Raw genomic sequence first — 15,788 nt, 5'->3', positions numbered from 1 at the left:
GGTAAAGCCTTCTTCATTTAAGTCATTCTGAAACCGAAACTTTTCATCTCTCTCCTAGACTGAGAATCCTCTGGTTGTTTTGAGAAGATACTCCCTGTGATAATCAATAAAACTTGTTAAAGCTTTCCTCCTTGAATTGTCGTTTAAGGTCCAATTAGTTGTGGTACCAAGAAGTTACAGACAGCTGAAGTTTATTTGGGGTCAATAAGAAATTCAGTAATTGGAGACTGAATATTGAAAAAGGTGCTTCAAGTCACACTGTATTCTTTAAATGTTTACCTTTAACATATTCACTTATTTTTTAGTTTAGAGGTGGAATTAATAGAAAAAGTATTTACCATGGTCTCCTTTTTTTACATAACAGCGTCCAGGCTCTTTGTATACTTTGGAGAACCACTGTTATTATTTTCTGCCCAATCATTGTGTTTTCCAGGACATCAGGATGCTGGTTATCCACTGTAGTATTATTATTATCCAACTATAGTTTGTAATTTATTCAACAGAGGGTTACCTTTTCAGCCTGAAACGTTTTTACCACCTTTAAAACGGGAGCAGGTCAGCAGGAGGGACATCTGCTTTGCCTTAATGGGTATCACGACTCCTACAGTTATTCCACTCCATCCCAAACTCTCCTCCCTTTTCAGCGCTCTCCCAAATTACAGCAGAGGAATGAAGCTAGGACTCTTTGCCGTGCATTGCGTTGGTATTTTCCTCAGCTAAGAGGATCGGAAAGTTTCCTCCTGTGGGCTTGCATCATGGAGGCTAGCAGTCAATCCAGCAGTCAGCAACTTCTGTGGAAAGATGTGAGTGCATTTTTCTCATTTTCCATTTGTTTGACTGCAGCTGATTAATCAGCTGCAAGGAGAACTTAAAAGGATATTTTATATGTATATTTTATTGAATCTTAGTTAATGAGCTTTTAAATATTAAAGCTCATTAAAGCAGTGGCAGGTGGCAGAAGAAGTTCTTTGAAAAAAGGAGAAAATAGTGAAACTGGAGTGCAAGATTCAACTTAAATATTTCAGTAGTCTGGTTTTTGGTGACTTTATATCTTTCAGAATATCCCTTGAGTTTTTTCTCCCAGAATTATACGTTGTCCTAGTAAATCCTGCAGGGTTTTTTACCTTCATCTCCACTCTTTTGTTGTTTAATCCCAACCATTTTAAGGTCTGTATGATGTTCTTGCTACTTGAAATGAAAGCTCAAAGGGGATTTTTTTTCTCTTTCTTGCTATGAACACAGCAACAGGTATCAGTACAATATTATTCCTACATATAGGTGAATAAAAAAGTTAATTGTTTCGTTGTGGCTTTAAGATAAGGTCACCAACACCACAAGTACAAATGCGAGAATATGAAGGGTTATAAATAAGAAGTCACCTGTGGCCTGTTTTAGCTACCACAGGAATTTAAATGTGGAAATGTGCATGGCCTGGTGGGGTGAACCACAGCCTCAGCTTGTTGGCTATGTAGGCGAGTGGGGTTTTTTCTGTTGTTTTCTTAAGAAAGTGCTCTTTCTTGGCTTGATAACAACAGGAGGGCTCTGGGCACTTTTCCTCCCAGAGCTCAGGAAGAATTGCCTGGCTGATTCTGAACTCCTAAACCTTTAAACACTAGTTGGCGGGCGCTGTGCACTCAGACTGCTCCATCCCTGTCTTTATTTCTGTCCGATCAACCGTCTGTCTTTCAATCCCACCTTTTTCCCTCTGAGCATTTGATATTCAAAGAGCAGCCAGCGAGAGCTTTGTCCTCCAGTTAAGTTTCCACTGCTTATGCAACCTGCCACATGAGAGTGAATTTCATCCACTGCTTTTTATTTATTTTTATATTTTTTGTTCTTCCTCTTTGCTCACTGAGAAATTCAGAGTATGGAATTTCTGGCTCCCACCGTAGATGTCTGTTTTTTATTATTCCCTCAGGATTAACTATACTTTGATGTGCCTCATATTTCTGGCTGCTGTCTTAAATACGTCCAATGAGGAATTGTCCAGGTTGGTTTCATCAAATGGAAAAGCAGTAGTTCAACATTTTTAGGCTGCCCTCTATAATGTAATCTCTGTCCTTCACATATGGCAAATCGCCACTCCACCTCACATCTGAATTTTAAATTATGGATTACATAACCATTCATTTGGACATTTTCAGATTTTGTGACGTTGCAGCCAAAATCCTTGATATATTTTATTGTTCATGTTGAGATATTTTCATGTTTTGTACTTTTGTTTGAGTTTCTAAAAACAACCCAAGCACTGAAAAAAAAAAAAAACACTTAGATGGTTTTTGGCAATTAGTTCACATATTGTGGTGTCTGAAAAATTAGCCGTTTCCAAAACCTTCAGAACGTAACGCCACAAATCAGCAGGCACTGCCCCTCCCCTAGCAACCACAGCAAAGCGCTGCTGTTACCAAGCAACTCCGATGAAGCCCAGCCCGTTACCTAGCAACCGCAGCAAAGCGCTGCTGTTACCTAGCAACGCATGCAGAGCTGTGGGACGTTTAATCAGCATGCGCTGTATAATGGCTGCTGGAAAAAAAGGTTGTGTTTTGTTTTTGATTTACTATCCAGAAACCTCTTGCTGCTTTCTTTTTGGTTGTGCAGGAGACTCTACTTCTGCTTTTCCAAGATGTATGTTTGTATCTTTGATAATTGTGCATCTGTTTGCACCAGTTTTTACATGGGAGTGTAAATGCTGAGTGCGGCCAGCAGTGGCTAATTTGGATTTAAAGTGACAAGAGGTTCTGAAACAACTCATACTGAAAGGATACCTCTTCGTAAAGCACTGTGTTCACCTTCCAGCCAGTCCAGATTGGCCCAGTCAAAGCCCAGACTTAAATCCTCTTAAAAACATGAGGCAAACATTGATGTTGAGAGATACACAACACAATCTGATCTGAGCTTAAAATCTTTTGCAATCTTTTTTTAAATTTTTTATTTTGTGGGCTGCTCTGTTGCTTCAAGCCCCAATAAAATGCATTCGTGGTGGTGAAGTGACAAACTGTGAGACGCTAAAGCAGCAAGAAATTTTAAGGCACTGCATTATATTAAAACATGAGTATGTAAATGTGCTGGCCAATCTACAACATGCTTAACAACTGTAACAAGCTCAGCCACAATAAAAAAAACCAAAGCTGCTTTATCATCACTTTAAAAGACACAAAGATAAGCAACAGTAATTTTGCTAATTGAACTCGGCCCCCCTTTTTTTTTGCGTATCTACTTTTCTGTTGTCCTCTGAGACCTTCAGATGTGGTCCACTGTGAATGAGAAGTTTTCATTTTCTCCCCGCTGGAGCGCCTCTGGAACAAAAGTCTGTCTTTATTAATTTGTGTCCTTAAGCTTGGGGAATAGTTGGCAGCGGGCAGAGTTTTAATCCGAAAGGAAGTTTAATAAATGTAACCTTTCTTTGACACGAGTAGATTTGTATTTTTTTTTCTTTGGCTCAGTATCTGAGCCATTTCATTTCTTTTTATTTTGAGTGACCCACATGCAGAACCTACAAATGAAATGCAGAGGTGTCCGTGTAAAATAAGATTTTGCAACATGTTTTCACAGACTGAAGTCGGAGTAATATTCTGGTTATTTTCAGGTCTCAGGTTTCAGCTGGAACAGTCTGGTAAGGGCAATGCTTCAACAAATGCACAAAAGGTTAATTCTTGCTGCTTTTGTCACAATAATAGGAAGTAAAAACAAAAAAGGGGGTTGAAGGTGCAGAAAGAGCCAGCTTTTCTATTCCGACACAAAACTGGGTTAAAGTGAAGGTCGGATTGACGCATAAAATGACAAAGGAGCACGTGCATGATTAAAAAAAATTATTATGTGTTTAAAATCAAACGCAACCCTAAATAGAAACAATCAGATAAACTGGAGACTGTATTTTTATCCCCCATCAAGCCACGAATTTTTATCTCAATCACAAGAGCTCTGCACAGGAAGGTGATGCAAAATTACAGCCGGAGAAAAACTCCACTTCAGATTAGACAGACTGTAAAGTATGCTAAGGACAGTCTGTCCTGGAGGCATGTCCTTCAGCCAGACGAGACAAAACCATCCAGAGCTCTCTGGCCTTACAGGCATTCATGATGTTTAGAGAGTGAAGGTCTACAGACTACAACCCGACACACATCGACCAATCACTGAAATGTGATGCCTTCACTTCTGCTTGCGTCAAGGTGCTGATTTGCAGACATGCTGATTTTATTTACCGTATTTCCCAACGCTTTGAACCATGCGGCTTTTAGCCCGGTGCGGCTTTTCTGTGGATTTTTCTTCAACCACCAGGATGAAGAAAAATCACCAGAAAAAAAAATCCACAGAAAAAATCAGGGTGAATCATTGGAAGTCAAAATTGAAAATCAAAGAAGAAAGTGCTGCTTTTCATATGGAACAAGAACATGTTAGCAGCAGGCACGACAGAGAAATGTTTTCAAACTCACACGAAGAAGTTCATATGATGCAGCTTTTAAGTTGAAGACTATCGATCTGGCAGTGCAGATTGATAGCTGCTGCACGTAAGCTCAGCGTGAATGAATCCATGGTTCGGCGTTGGAGACGCAGGGCTGATTTATTAAGGATACAGTCCTCCGCTGCGTCCTTAATAGCAGATTTATTGTGAAAAACCGAGAGCAGTGGAGATACCAGAGGCTTATAGCCCAGTGCAGCTTATATATGTACGTTTCCAGTTTATTTTAAAACTTTGTAGTTGCGGCTTATAGTGAGGAGCGCTCTGTAGTCCGGAAAATACGGTACCAACATGTCTTATTGCCTGGTCACACTGTCCAAATCATTGCTGTATTAATTCTGTAATTCAAGCGAATATATTGGTTATATACTTTACACTACACTAACATACGTTTTAGTTGGTCTACATTTCCATTAAAAATCTCTACAAAGTATTTGTTTAACAGTGATATATTATGCTTCCTTCAACAGCATAGGATAGATCAACAGGCTATACAAAACATTTTCATTTTACGTTTTTGTGCAATATCATTCTTTACTAATAAGATTTTAGTCTGATCAGTTTTGTCTGTTTCTGATGAAATGGTTTAGGGCCTCTGTCACTTTAAATCCAAATAAGATGCTGCTGGCCATGCCCCCAGCTCAACATTTACACTCACAAGTGAAAATGACTGCAAACAGACACGTAATTACATCTTTGAAAATCATAAGTAGTGCCTCCTACACAACCAACAACAATGCAGTAAGGGGTTTCTGGATGGTAAGTCAACAACAAAACACTGGTCTTTTTCAGCAGCCATTGTACAGCGCATACAGCAGTTAAACCAGCTGACTAAATGTTCTGGAGCTCTGCGTGGGTTGCTAGGTAACAGACTGGGGTTGCTAGGTGAGGGGCAGTGCCTGCTGATTTGTGAAGTTACAATTCAGAAATTTTTGAAAATTATCTTTTTCCAGACACAAAAAAACATGCTTACTTCTTTTTTAAACCAGCTGACTAAATGTTCTGGAGCTCCACTTGGGTTGCTAGGTGACAGGCTGGGCTCGTCAGGGTTTACTAGGTAACGGCACAGTGCCTGTTGAATGTGACTTAAAAATCGGTAGGTTTTTGAAACGGCTCGTTTGTTTTTAAGTGCTTGAGTTGTTTTTTATGAGCAGTTGAGACCCAAATGGAAGTATAAAATAAAAATGTATAACATATGAGTTTTGAATAATAGTTCCCCTTTAAATATATGAAAGTTTTGATTATTTAAAAAAAGAAAATTGAAACATTGTGGTCGTATAAACAATTTACAAGCTGCTGCTGTTTGCAGGTGGAGGCAGAAAAACAGAGGAAGACCAGATTTCACAACTACCACTGGGTGGCTCTGGTGCTGGCTGTGGTGTTTCTGGTTCTGGCCGTCTGCATCTTCAGTCTGATGTATCTGTGGGGCCCCAGCTTGGGAAAGGTAAGATTGAGAAATATAACTGAGCCTTATTGCTACTGGATCTGAGGTAACTGTGGTCTTCATGATGGATGAAACACAACCTGAGTTTCCACATCTGCAAATCATGCAGCTCTCATCAAAGACAACGAAATAAGTAAGAGAGGAAAGCGGACGGCCACACAAGCAATCGGGGGCGGTCTCTGCATGTTGTGCTCCTGTAGACTAAAAGATGTGTGAGCTTCAGGTACCAGCTGTGTTTTCCTCCTTGTGTTTTGGCTGTCACATCTGTAATTTTTGTGAGTTCTTGGCTCAGACCACAAACCACTTTTAACTTCTTCAGAATGTTGGACTGATGCATGTATCTACTTTCTGCTTGGATTGTAAACATCTTTTCACAATGGAGGATCCTGGTAACTAAAAGCTGGCCCTAATTGCTGTTGAACAAAGTGGCCACAGAAGGACTGGAGCCTCTTGGCAATGTAATTGGGATAAACTCTTGTCCAGGCAATTCATCTTGTGAAATCCAATTCAATCGTGCTTGATGGAGAACATTTTTCGCTCTCCTCCTTTTCCCCCAGACTTTTCCCAAGAGGCCAAAAGAGCTAATTTATCCAAGTTGGAAGGAGGATACATCAATAATCTAACATCCAGGAATTGGATGCGGTGTAGGTTCTGAGCTGGGTTAGAAAGAGAAATGATTAAACTGATATGATGGCTAAAAACGAAACACAGACATTTTAGAGCTGAATTTATGTGGCTGCTTTGTGTGCACAGTAAATGTCAAGAGATGTGAAGAAGGGCGTGTGTTGTCCTTGACGTTGCTTGTTTTAATGCCAATATCATTGTTATGGCTAATAAACATTAAATCACAACAACCTCCGCCGCCTTATTCGTCTGTTAGGCAAAAGATTCAGCTGCAGAGAGCGCCGCCTCAGTTCAGGTTAGCAAAGGGTCACATGCACTTCCTGTAAGGACGGCGTTGTCTGCGTGCCCTCCTTTCAACACAGATATGAATCACCTTTCAGCCATCTCCTTTGTCCTTGTTAAATATTTCATGCCGGAGGCAGAGCAGTCATTATTTCCACTTTAATAAGCTGTGATCATTCTCACGTGGCTCAAAATGTGTTGATGGCAGAGGTTGCCCGGGCGATGAATATCAAACCTGCAGACCCTGGGTTTTGCTTTAATGGGGCCTTGAGGGGAAGGCTTATTGTCTGGTCTCTGCATCAGAGAGTAAGATGGATCCACTCAAAAAAATAATGAAAAACATCACCTGTTTGTCAGATGGAAACTTCATGAAACATGGGAAAACTGAGGTACAGTGCTATGAAACGATATTACAGATTTCTGTGGCTTTTTTTGGTCACACTTGAATTCAAAACAAATTTTAACATGAAAAATAACCTTGGTACATTAAAAATATATACTTTTTTATGTGATGATTTCAGTAAACAAGGAAAAAAGCTGTCCAAAATCACCTGCCCCTACATTAAAAAGCTTTATAATAACTGGTTGCGCCACGCTTGGTGAAAATGACACCAATTTATTTTGAGCACATTTGTAATGGAAACGCAGTTTTTGTTTTCTCCATTTGTTCAAAAACATTTGAGCCGCATGTCGTTGTATCTACATCTTCTACTCTGTAAGTCAAATAAAATTAGCCAGTTTTAGATTTTGAATCTAAATGTGTGAGTTTGTGAAAGATAAACTCATATTAGTTTATTCATTTTATCAAACCTTAAAGAGTTGAATAAACTAGAGTTTTTAAGTTAGCACTTTAAAAAACTGAAAGAAGAAAAAGACAGGAGTGGGAACTATTTCCCAGAATACTTAGCGGCATGTTTCATGTGTTACATTGATCTGACTCTTGTGTTTTATTAGGAAAAATGTTTATTTTGATGTCTTGGTCAGACTAAATGTTTTTGAGCATAATTCATTGTGATGTTTAATAAAATTTATTATCAGATCAGAAATTTTGTTCATGCAATTTGAAACAAGAATTTAAATTTTTCTAAAGTAAAATAAGTAGTTAGTTTTAATTTGATAATGTGAGTAAAAATAATAGAGAAATGTGGCTCTTTCACTGGGCGAGGTCAGTTTCTTCTTGTATATTGTGAATATGTTTAGACCAGTGGTTCCCACGGTGTGAGGCGCGCCCCCTATAGGGGGCGCAGTGCCATTGCAGGGGCACTGCGCCCCTGCAATGGCATTCATTCATACCGCGCGAAGCGGTATGAATGAATGAAAGAAAAAAAACAGTTGCACAAAAGTAAAGATGGTTTGTAGTTTGTTTTGTTGCAACCTGAAGTGTGAAATAAACCTCAGTGGAGTTTGAGAACAAAATATGTGTACAGGTTTACGTCTGGTTGAACGATGTGTGTGGCCAGTTGATTTTCTTTTTCTTTTCTTTTTGGGGGGGATTTTATTGTAATCCATAGGGGGGCCCAGGAAATCTTTGGGAACCGCTGGTTTAGACAATTTGTCTTGTTGTTATATCAACTTCATGTACTTTAACAAGTTTCATTAACTGTCTGAGTTAAAACCAAAACAATTTTATTGTTGACTTAAGTTGCTTTTTCAAGGAAGCAGGTGAACTTTCATTTTCAAGTTAAACCACCTTCAAATGTTTTACAATGTATTGGATCTTACTGTGGTTCTCTGGAGTCCTAAAGCATTAGAAAGGTTTTGACACCCTTTCCAGACTAATTGGTTCTGATAACAATGTTTCTCATCTGTTCTTGAATGTACATTTGTACGTTGCGTAACATGTTGGTTTTTGACATATTGTTGCCTACAGGTCCAATAAGTAATCGGGCAACGTTTGGCTTGTCAAAGTGATTTAAAAAATATAGTTAATCAAATTTAACGCAGAGTTAGGGGATTTAGTTTTTCACCTGGTTGGTGTGGAAACCATCATCTAAACATTTCTATGGGTTAGCTTTGTCTGGCAAAACTTGTTTAATGGTCTAAAACATTTTGGCATGATAGAAAACAAACATTTTTCAGAGCATTTGATATGTTGAACGTAACACAGCCATCCTGAAGGTTAACAGATGTATTGCTACAGCTGATTGATGGTTCGCTTGCTCGGTTTTGGCAGCCAGCACCTATACAGCATTTATTGATTCAGCAGCTAATCCTGAGCTGCATCTTTACATGTAAGGAATTAGGCCAGTGTGTCATTCAAAGCTGCTTGGAGAAGGTGTGTGTTTTAAACCAGAGAGACGCTGATAACCTGAACTTAACAAAATTAAAGAGCTTATATCTTCATTCTCAATCATGTGCAGAGATGTAGACATGCTGTTTGTTGCCATGGCTCCCAGAGGTAGTTTCTTTTTTCTACTTCATCTCTTTGCTGCTAGGAAACAAACTGAAATTAGGATGACTTTAGGTTTCCCCATTATAAAGATCATATATATATATATATATATATATATATATATATATATACACTGCTCAAAAAAATAAAGGGAACACTTAAACAGGTGTTTAACACTTAAAGTGTTCCCTTTATTTTTTTGAGCAGTATATATATATATATATATATATATATATATATAGCTATAGATATACATACTGTATATAATAGTGAATGCTCCAAGTAGCTGAACCTCCACTGAGGATTCCCTTAAAACATTGTGACACTCATCACAAAACGATAGCTGTGATCATATGAGATTAAACCAAGTCTGAAAGATGACTATATGGATGATTAAAAAGAACAAATGGGGCTTGAGTCTATACCATTTTTTAGCAAAATGAAGTAACTATTTTACCTTCAATGTATTTATTTATTTTCACTTTGGGATTAATTTCAGTTGTTATGAAAATCCTATATCTATCTCAAAAATAGCCTAAAAGAAAATTTACTTCACACTTTAGTCATAGGTGATCTCTTGAAATTGGGTCTCTGTCTCTTTAAGAATCTATTTTTGGTAAATAGGTGGCGCGTGTATCAACGATTTCTCAAACATGCATGGATCTTTAAAAACAACACTCCAGGTAAAGTTAGAATAACGTTTATATAGCTTGTTGATATTGTTAATAATAGACCCGATAATCATGAATATTTCTGTGTCAATATGGATTATCGGTCGACGTCACGTTGCGCCAACAGCCGCTCTACTGCGCATGTCTTCTTCAGAACGCAGGCAAGAATACGTCATTCTAACTATTTACACTTAGGCTATGAAATAATTTCCAACTCACAGCGCAAAGCACCTCTATACACGGCGCAACTCCCGCACGAAGCTTTGCAGCATCTGCAGCAGTTATCAGAGGTTTTATTTTAGGACATATTTCTGTACCTCACAACGCCTCCCCTTTAATCCGCCGCATTTTTAATTTCTGAAGGCTTATAGTTTATTTCATTTCCCCTCTAACTGAACAAACTGGGAGGAAATTATTGCATTTTATTTGTTCTTTACACGCTAAATCTGAATTCCCTTAAAAAAAAAAAACGTGTTCAAATTTAATATAGTTAGTAATAGACAACATTTTCTCTCATCATTTATCGATTCACACATTTAATGATTATAGGTCATTAAGACGCATCTCAGTCACTGATTTTATTACCATAATTTATTTGATCACGCTGCGTTAAACGTAGCACGTTGACTGACAACATGCTAGCTACCGCTAAAACGGCTAGATTAATGCGGGTAACCATGGCAACCAGTGGCCTCTCCGGCTCTTTCTGCAGTCAAATTGTGTTGTGTTTACAAACAAATATAGCTGTCTGCCTTGCTGAGGAATGTTATTATTCAATAAAAACGTATTCTGTATATTTGCTGTAGCAATAGAAAGTCTCACTTTAAAACAAACTAACATGCAGACTTGCATTCAGCTCGTATTTTGTGGTTTTAGTGCCCACATAAAAACTTTTCTCCTGTGTTGTTGTACAGTAATGGAGAGTTTAAGTCTCTCCAGGAAGACATGATGCGTCCTGGACAGGTCACCAGTGCATCACGGAGAATCAATGACACCTGCAGTAAGCTTATCAAGAGGAAGCCATCAGATTTAACCTTTCTGGTGCAAGGCAACACAGCAACTGTAATATCATCTGTAATATCATCCCGTCTGAGCAATCTGCCAAGAAAAAGCATGTGCATTCCTTTAGGAACAGATCAAAACTGAGCTGAAAGAAGAGAAAATATGGGGGAAAAAAGTTTAAAAAAATAATAATTTAATTCCTGTACCAAAGTCTTAGTGAAGAATGTTGTTTAAACAGGGCAATGCAGCAGCCAGGAAATGAGAACATCTATCTTATCTCGCAATAAAATCCTACACAAATGGACAGCTTTGTGAACGACGTCAGTACAAATGTTCTAAAATTTTGAATAAAAATTAAAGAACGTTAACCTCAGACACAGGTTTGGGAAAAACTTCAATGCTATTTATTCTGCCAATATTTGGATCCTTGGCTGTTGTTTTTAAACTGAGAACAAATTAAAAGCAAGTAATTTAGTAACAACAATGTAAAGGAAACTGGTTGCTCCAGATTGTACGTATTAAAGGGTATCAGAGTAAAGAGGTTTGAACACACCAAACCTTTCAAATTTGTAAATAAAAACAAGAAAACTATAAACATTTTTTTTCTTGCACCTTACAGTTATGGGCTTATTTCTAAAACATGTGTCAAACTCGAGGCCCGTGGGCCAAATCCGGTCCGCCACAGCTTTTTATGTGGCCCTCTATATTCTAGACTAAACACTAAGTGTGCTTAAATATTATGTTATCAATCAAATCAATGCAGTTTTTATCTGTTTACTGCCAAATTAAATCAATCAGTTCCTCCAGTGTTTTGATAATTATTGTGGAAATTCACACAAAATTAACAAATCTTTGCACTTTTTATTGTGCTAATATTTGAGAATTTATTGCAGATTTTTATCAAAAATTGTCAAAAACTCTTTTACTTGTTCTAAACATCTGCCTCAGCCTTAATTGATGCCAAATTATAATCCATAATCTATACTTCAATTAATAAAGAGTTGCATTTACCATAAAAAATAAGCGCAAATTAGTTCCCCAAACACGAAATCCTGGAGGGACTGAAAAGATGTTCAATAATTTTATTCAAGTTTAAGATTTCATTGTTATTTTTTTATCAGTTTGTGAACAGATTTTATCAATACATACCGGCCCTTTAAGAGCATTCTTGATCTTGATTTCAAAACAAAAATGAGTTTGACACCGCTGGTCTAAAATGTAAAATAAAGAAAAAAGTTTAATAATGTCAAATTTAAAGCGGTTTAAAGACTTTTCCAATGTGCTCGGTAAAATTAGATATTCGAACAATTTACAGTGTAATGTGTGCTCTGAGTTGGAAGTCAATGATGCAGATTTAAGCTGACAAATCGGAGAGATTGCAGGTGCGGTGAAGACAAACAGAAGCTGTTTTGAGTGGAGATTGTTTCACCAAAAACGGTAATCACAAAATTTATTCTACACTTCAGAAATTACTTCCCAACTCCAGAGATGCTGCTCGCAATCACATCTGCACTTTCTTTTTACGCTCATTTAATAGATTAATTTACACAAACTTGTTAAGCTACTGAATCACAGTGATGTACACGGACTACACACTACAACGTATATCAAATATTACACAGGGATTTGACCGTAGCTCAGCAATTAGACTGATCCCCATCTATTGCCGCGTACGCTCAGCTGCTTCCAGTTTGCCAAAGCGTCGTGACCTCCCCCACCCAGCTTTGTATAAATAACCACAGAAAGGTAATTTTCTCTGTGCATTGTCTTTCAATATGGCATGATAACCGCCTGGGAACTCCTTTTAATTACCTGCAAACATATGTTGTTGCAGAGGCCTGAGGATGATAGTTTGTCGTCATTTTCTCCCCCTGCATGGACGTGTGTGAGAGAGATGGAGGAAAAGACGAGACGGGCGTCTTTTTTTTTTAAAAAAGCGAGGAAACAGTTCAGCGTCTAGATTAGATTCTCTGCATCGTCTTTTGGCTCACAGTAAAACTGTGTTTGCCGTGCGCTCATTATTGTTGTGGGCCTCGAGTCTCACTGGGGGATTCTTCCTGCTTGTAAATTAATCCTGTTTTATTACCAGTTCACATCAGCAAGTCTGTGAAAATGAAATCTGACGGCTGAAACCAACAGAGAATAGAGTAGAGTAGAACAGAATAGAATAGAATAGATATGCACTGTAAAAAGAAATTAGCTGATCCAACTTAATTGAATTGCTTCAATTGGTAACAAGTAGTTCAGGTGAGTTTATCCAACTTAATTTATTATTATTATTTAAACTGAATTCATTAAGTGTGTATAAAATGACACATTTACGTCAGTCTTAGTCACATCATTTAGTTTGCTTCAAATAAAAAAGTGTATAGGATCTTTGAAAAACTGTAACATGTTAAAACATTTAAGGTAATTTAAATTCTAGATCATGATCAGCATCAGTAAATAACAGTTTTCCATTTCTGAATTATTTTTATAAAAGTGGAACATTCATAAATTACGTGGCTTTTGAAACAAATTTGTTTGACATTATTTCTGGTAAAAGGAGATAAATGAATTTAAAAATACATAGAAACTTTATGGCATTTTGAATACATACACACACACACACACACACACACACACACAGACTACCAGGGAAAAAAAATGCTATTAAAACTGTCAACACAGTGGTGATAAATGCAGCTCCCAGGCCCCAAATTTTACGTTTTCTAAATATATTATCACATCGCATTTCATACACTCGGCTCTATTTTTAATTCATGAACCACTTTCGGTGAGATTATCTCCGGGCCAGCAGTGGTGCGCAGAGTAATTGTGAACCTGTGGATCTTGTAAACCGGTTTTCCTGGGGAACCTTGAATAGATCGCAGGTGCTGTTGCTCCTCTGTATGGCAGAACTGCCTGAGAAATTCATGAATGTCAAACTGGAGGAAAGTGCTCCATTATTCAAGTTGAAATTGCATTACTCACCTTGATGCCTTCCCCTCTCCGGTCCCAAGGCAGCTGCAGAGTTGCATCTCCTGATGGCCTCTTAAAGGCCTCACTGTCAGCAGCGGCTGCTTTAATGAACATGGCTGCTCCCGCTGCTTTTCTGCCAGTCACAGGTGTGCGGCTTCCCAAGGCCGGCGCTGCCTCTGTTTATTTATTGCTGGGAGCGTGTGTACACCAGCAGCCCCCTCAGTGTCCAGATGTCAGCAGCAGAGGAAGACACAAGATTTGATCATGATGTGATTCTATCTTCCTGTCATGTCGTCATTTTGCTATTTCTTTTTTTGGTTTGTTTTGGCTCTTCTGAGGGAGCAAAACGAAATAATCCAACCGGATTTTGTGGTGTCAGCTTCAAGTGAGGATATTAGGCCTTATCTAAACAGCTGGCCCTTGTGGGAGGCTCGCCGCTCAGTCTGTAATCTTTTTTGAATTTACTTGTCAGGCTCATTCATTCATTAGCAAGCCAATGTCCGCCGGTGTTTCTCCCTGGCTGTTAAATTAGGCCACAACAGGCTCCCTCCTAAGATGATGCATTACGCCTTCGACTCGGAGGTGGAAAGAATCGCAGTGTGTGAAAAACAGGAGAGAGTTGTTCTAGAATATCAGGGGTGTCAAACTCATTTTTGGTTTAGGCCAAATCAAGACCATGAAGGCTCTTAAAGGGCCGGTGGTGCCAGAATGTGTTGATAAAACAGGTTCATAAACTGACATCAATAAAGGCTGAAGCAGCTGTTTAGCACAAGAAAGTTTTGGAGAAAACTTGTGTGTGTGTATGTATTCAAAATGCCATAAAGTTTTTATGTATTTTTAAATTCATTTATCTCCTTTTACCAGAAATAATGTCAAACAAAAACCACATTTCAATAAAGGCTGAAGCAGCTGTTTAGCACAAGAAAGTTTTGGAGAAAAATCTGCAATAAACTCCCGATTATGTGTCAGCTCAAAAAGGTGCTGGGATTTGTTGATTTCCACAATAATTTAAAAAAAACTGGAGGGACTGATTGATGTAATTACCAGTAAACAGATAAAAACTGCATTGATTTGACTGATAACATAATATTTAGGGCTGTAACAATTCTCAAATGATTTGAAGAAAATAACCTGAAACAAAGCTTCTTTAAATTATGTTTTATCATGTAGTGCACTGTGTTGCAGCCGGGTGATTATTTATGTTGCGCAAGGCTCTCAAGTTGAATAAACTTTAGACTAATAAAGTAAAAACTTAAGTATAGACATTTTTTTAGAAGTGACTTTGTGACCCAACCTCTTTATTGCTAAATTAAATATAATTTCAGATTTTTGTATAATTTTTGTCCAGGTTAACTTAAAACATGAGCTATTATTGTTACAGGTTAATTTTCTAAGCTACAGAAAAGTAATTGTAAGGAAGCACAAATATGAAAATTTCAACAGATGTTGATATCCGATAGTAATACTGCTGTTATGGTAGAATTCACCAATATTTTATTTGATAAAATTTGTATTACTCGATTAATCATCAGAATAATTGATGGAATATTTGATTAATGAAATAATTGTAATTGTAATTTTTGCCGTGGCCGTTCACACTTCCAGATATATGCGACCTGTACGTGTTCTCCGGTGTGAACTGCAAACAACCTCTGCCGCATGTGCAGCAGAGGGCGCAATAACGTCAGTGTTCTCAGTGTTTTCCAACCGCCATAAATAGAAGAAGTGCTCAGTGTTTGCGGAAGTAAACATGGATGCTAACGGTGGAGCATAGCTTACACATTTGAAGTTGTTGTCCGACCGGAGCAGCACTTTAGCAGCTTCATCCTCATTACAGTCCGTCATGGTTCTTGTTTTTATTCCCGCTTGCGAGTAGCAGGACTCAGAATAGTGACATTTGTCGAGTATCAGTGACGTTCAGGTCGGATGAATGCGACTTGGACGTTAGGTCAC

At 38.1% G+C, this 15,788-nt stretch overlaps 1 protein-coding gene across 2 annotated transcripts in view; it reads left to right on the top strand.

Moving 5' to 3' along the window:
- Nucleotides 1-637: 637 nt before the first annotated feature.
- tnmd (tenomodulin) overlaps nucleotides 638-15,788 on the top strand; it is an 82,938-nt gene continuing 67,787 nt past the window's right edge. The window contains exons 1-2 of one of the 2 annotated variants that reach the window (XM_028009563.1): nucleotides 638-803; nucleotides 5,769-5,903. In XM_028009563.1, the coding sequence (XP_027865364.1) occupies nucleotides 756-803; nucleotides 5,769-5,903 (183 nt within the window). In that variant the 5' untranslated portion in view covers nucleotides 638-755. The remainder of the gene's footprint in view (nucleotides 804-5,768; nucleotides 5,904-15,788) is intronic. The other variant, XM_028009562.1, reaches the window with a different exon arrangement.

This window comes from Xiphophorus couchianus, chromosome 23, assembly GCF_001444195.1.
Source record: "Xiphophorus couchianus chromosome 23, X_couchianus-1.0, whole genome shotgun sequence".
NCBI lineage: Eukaryota > Metazoa > Chordata > Actinopteri > Cyprinodontiformes > Poeciliidae > Xiphophorus > Xiphophorus couchianus.
This window is presented reverse-complemented; position numbering and strand designations above follow the sequence as displayed.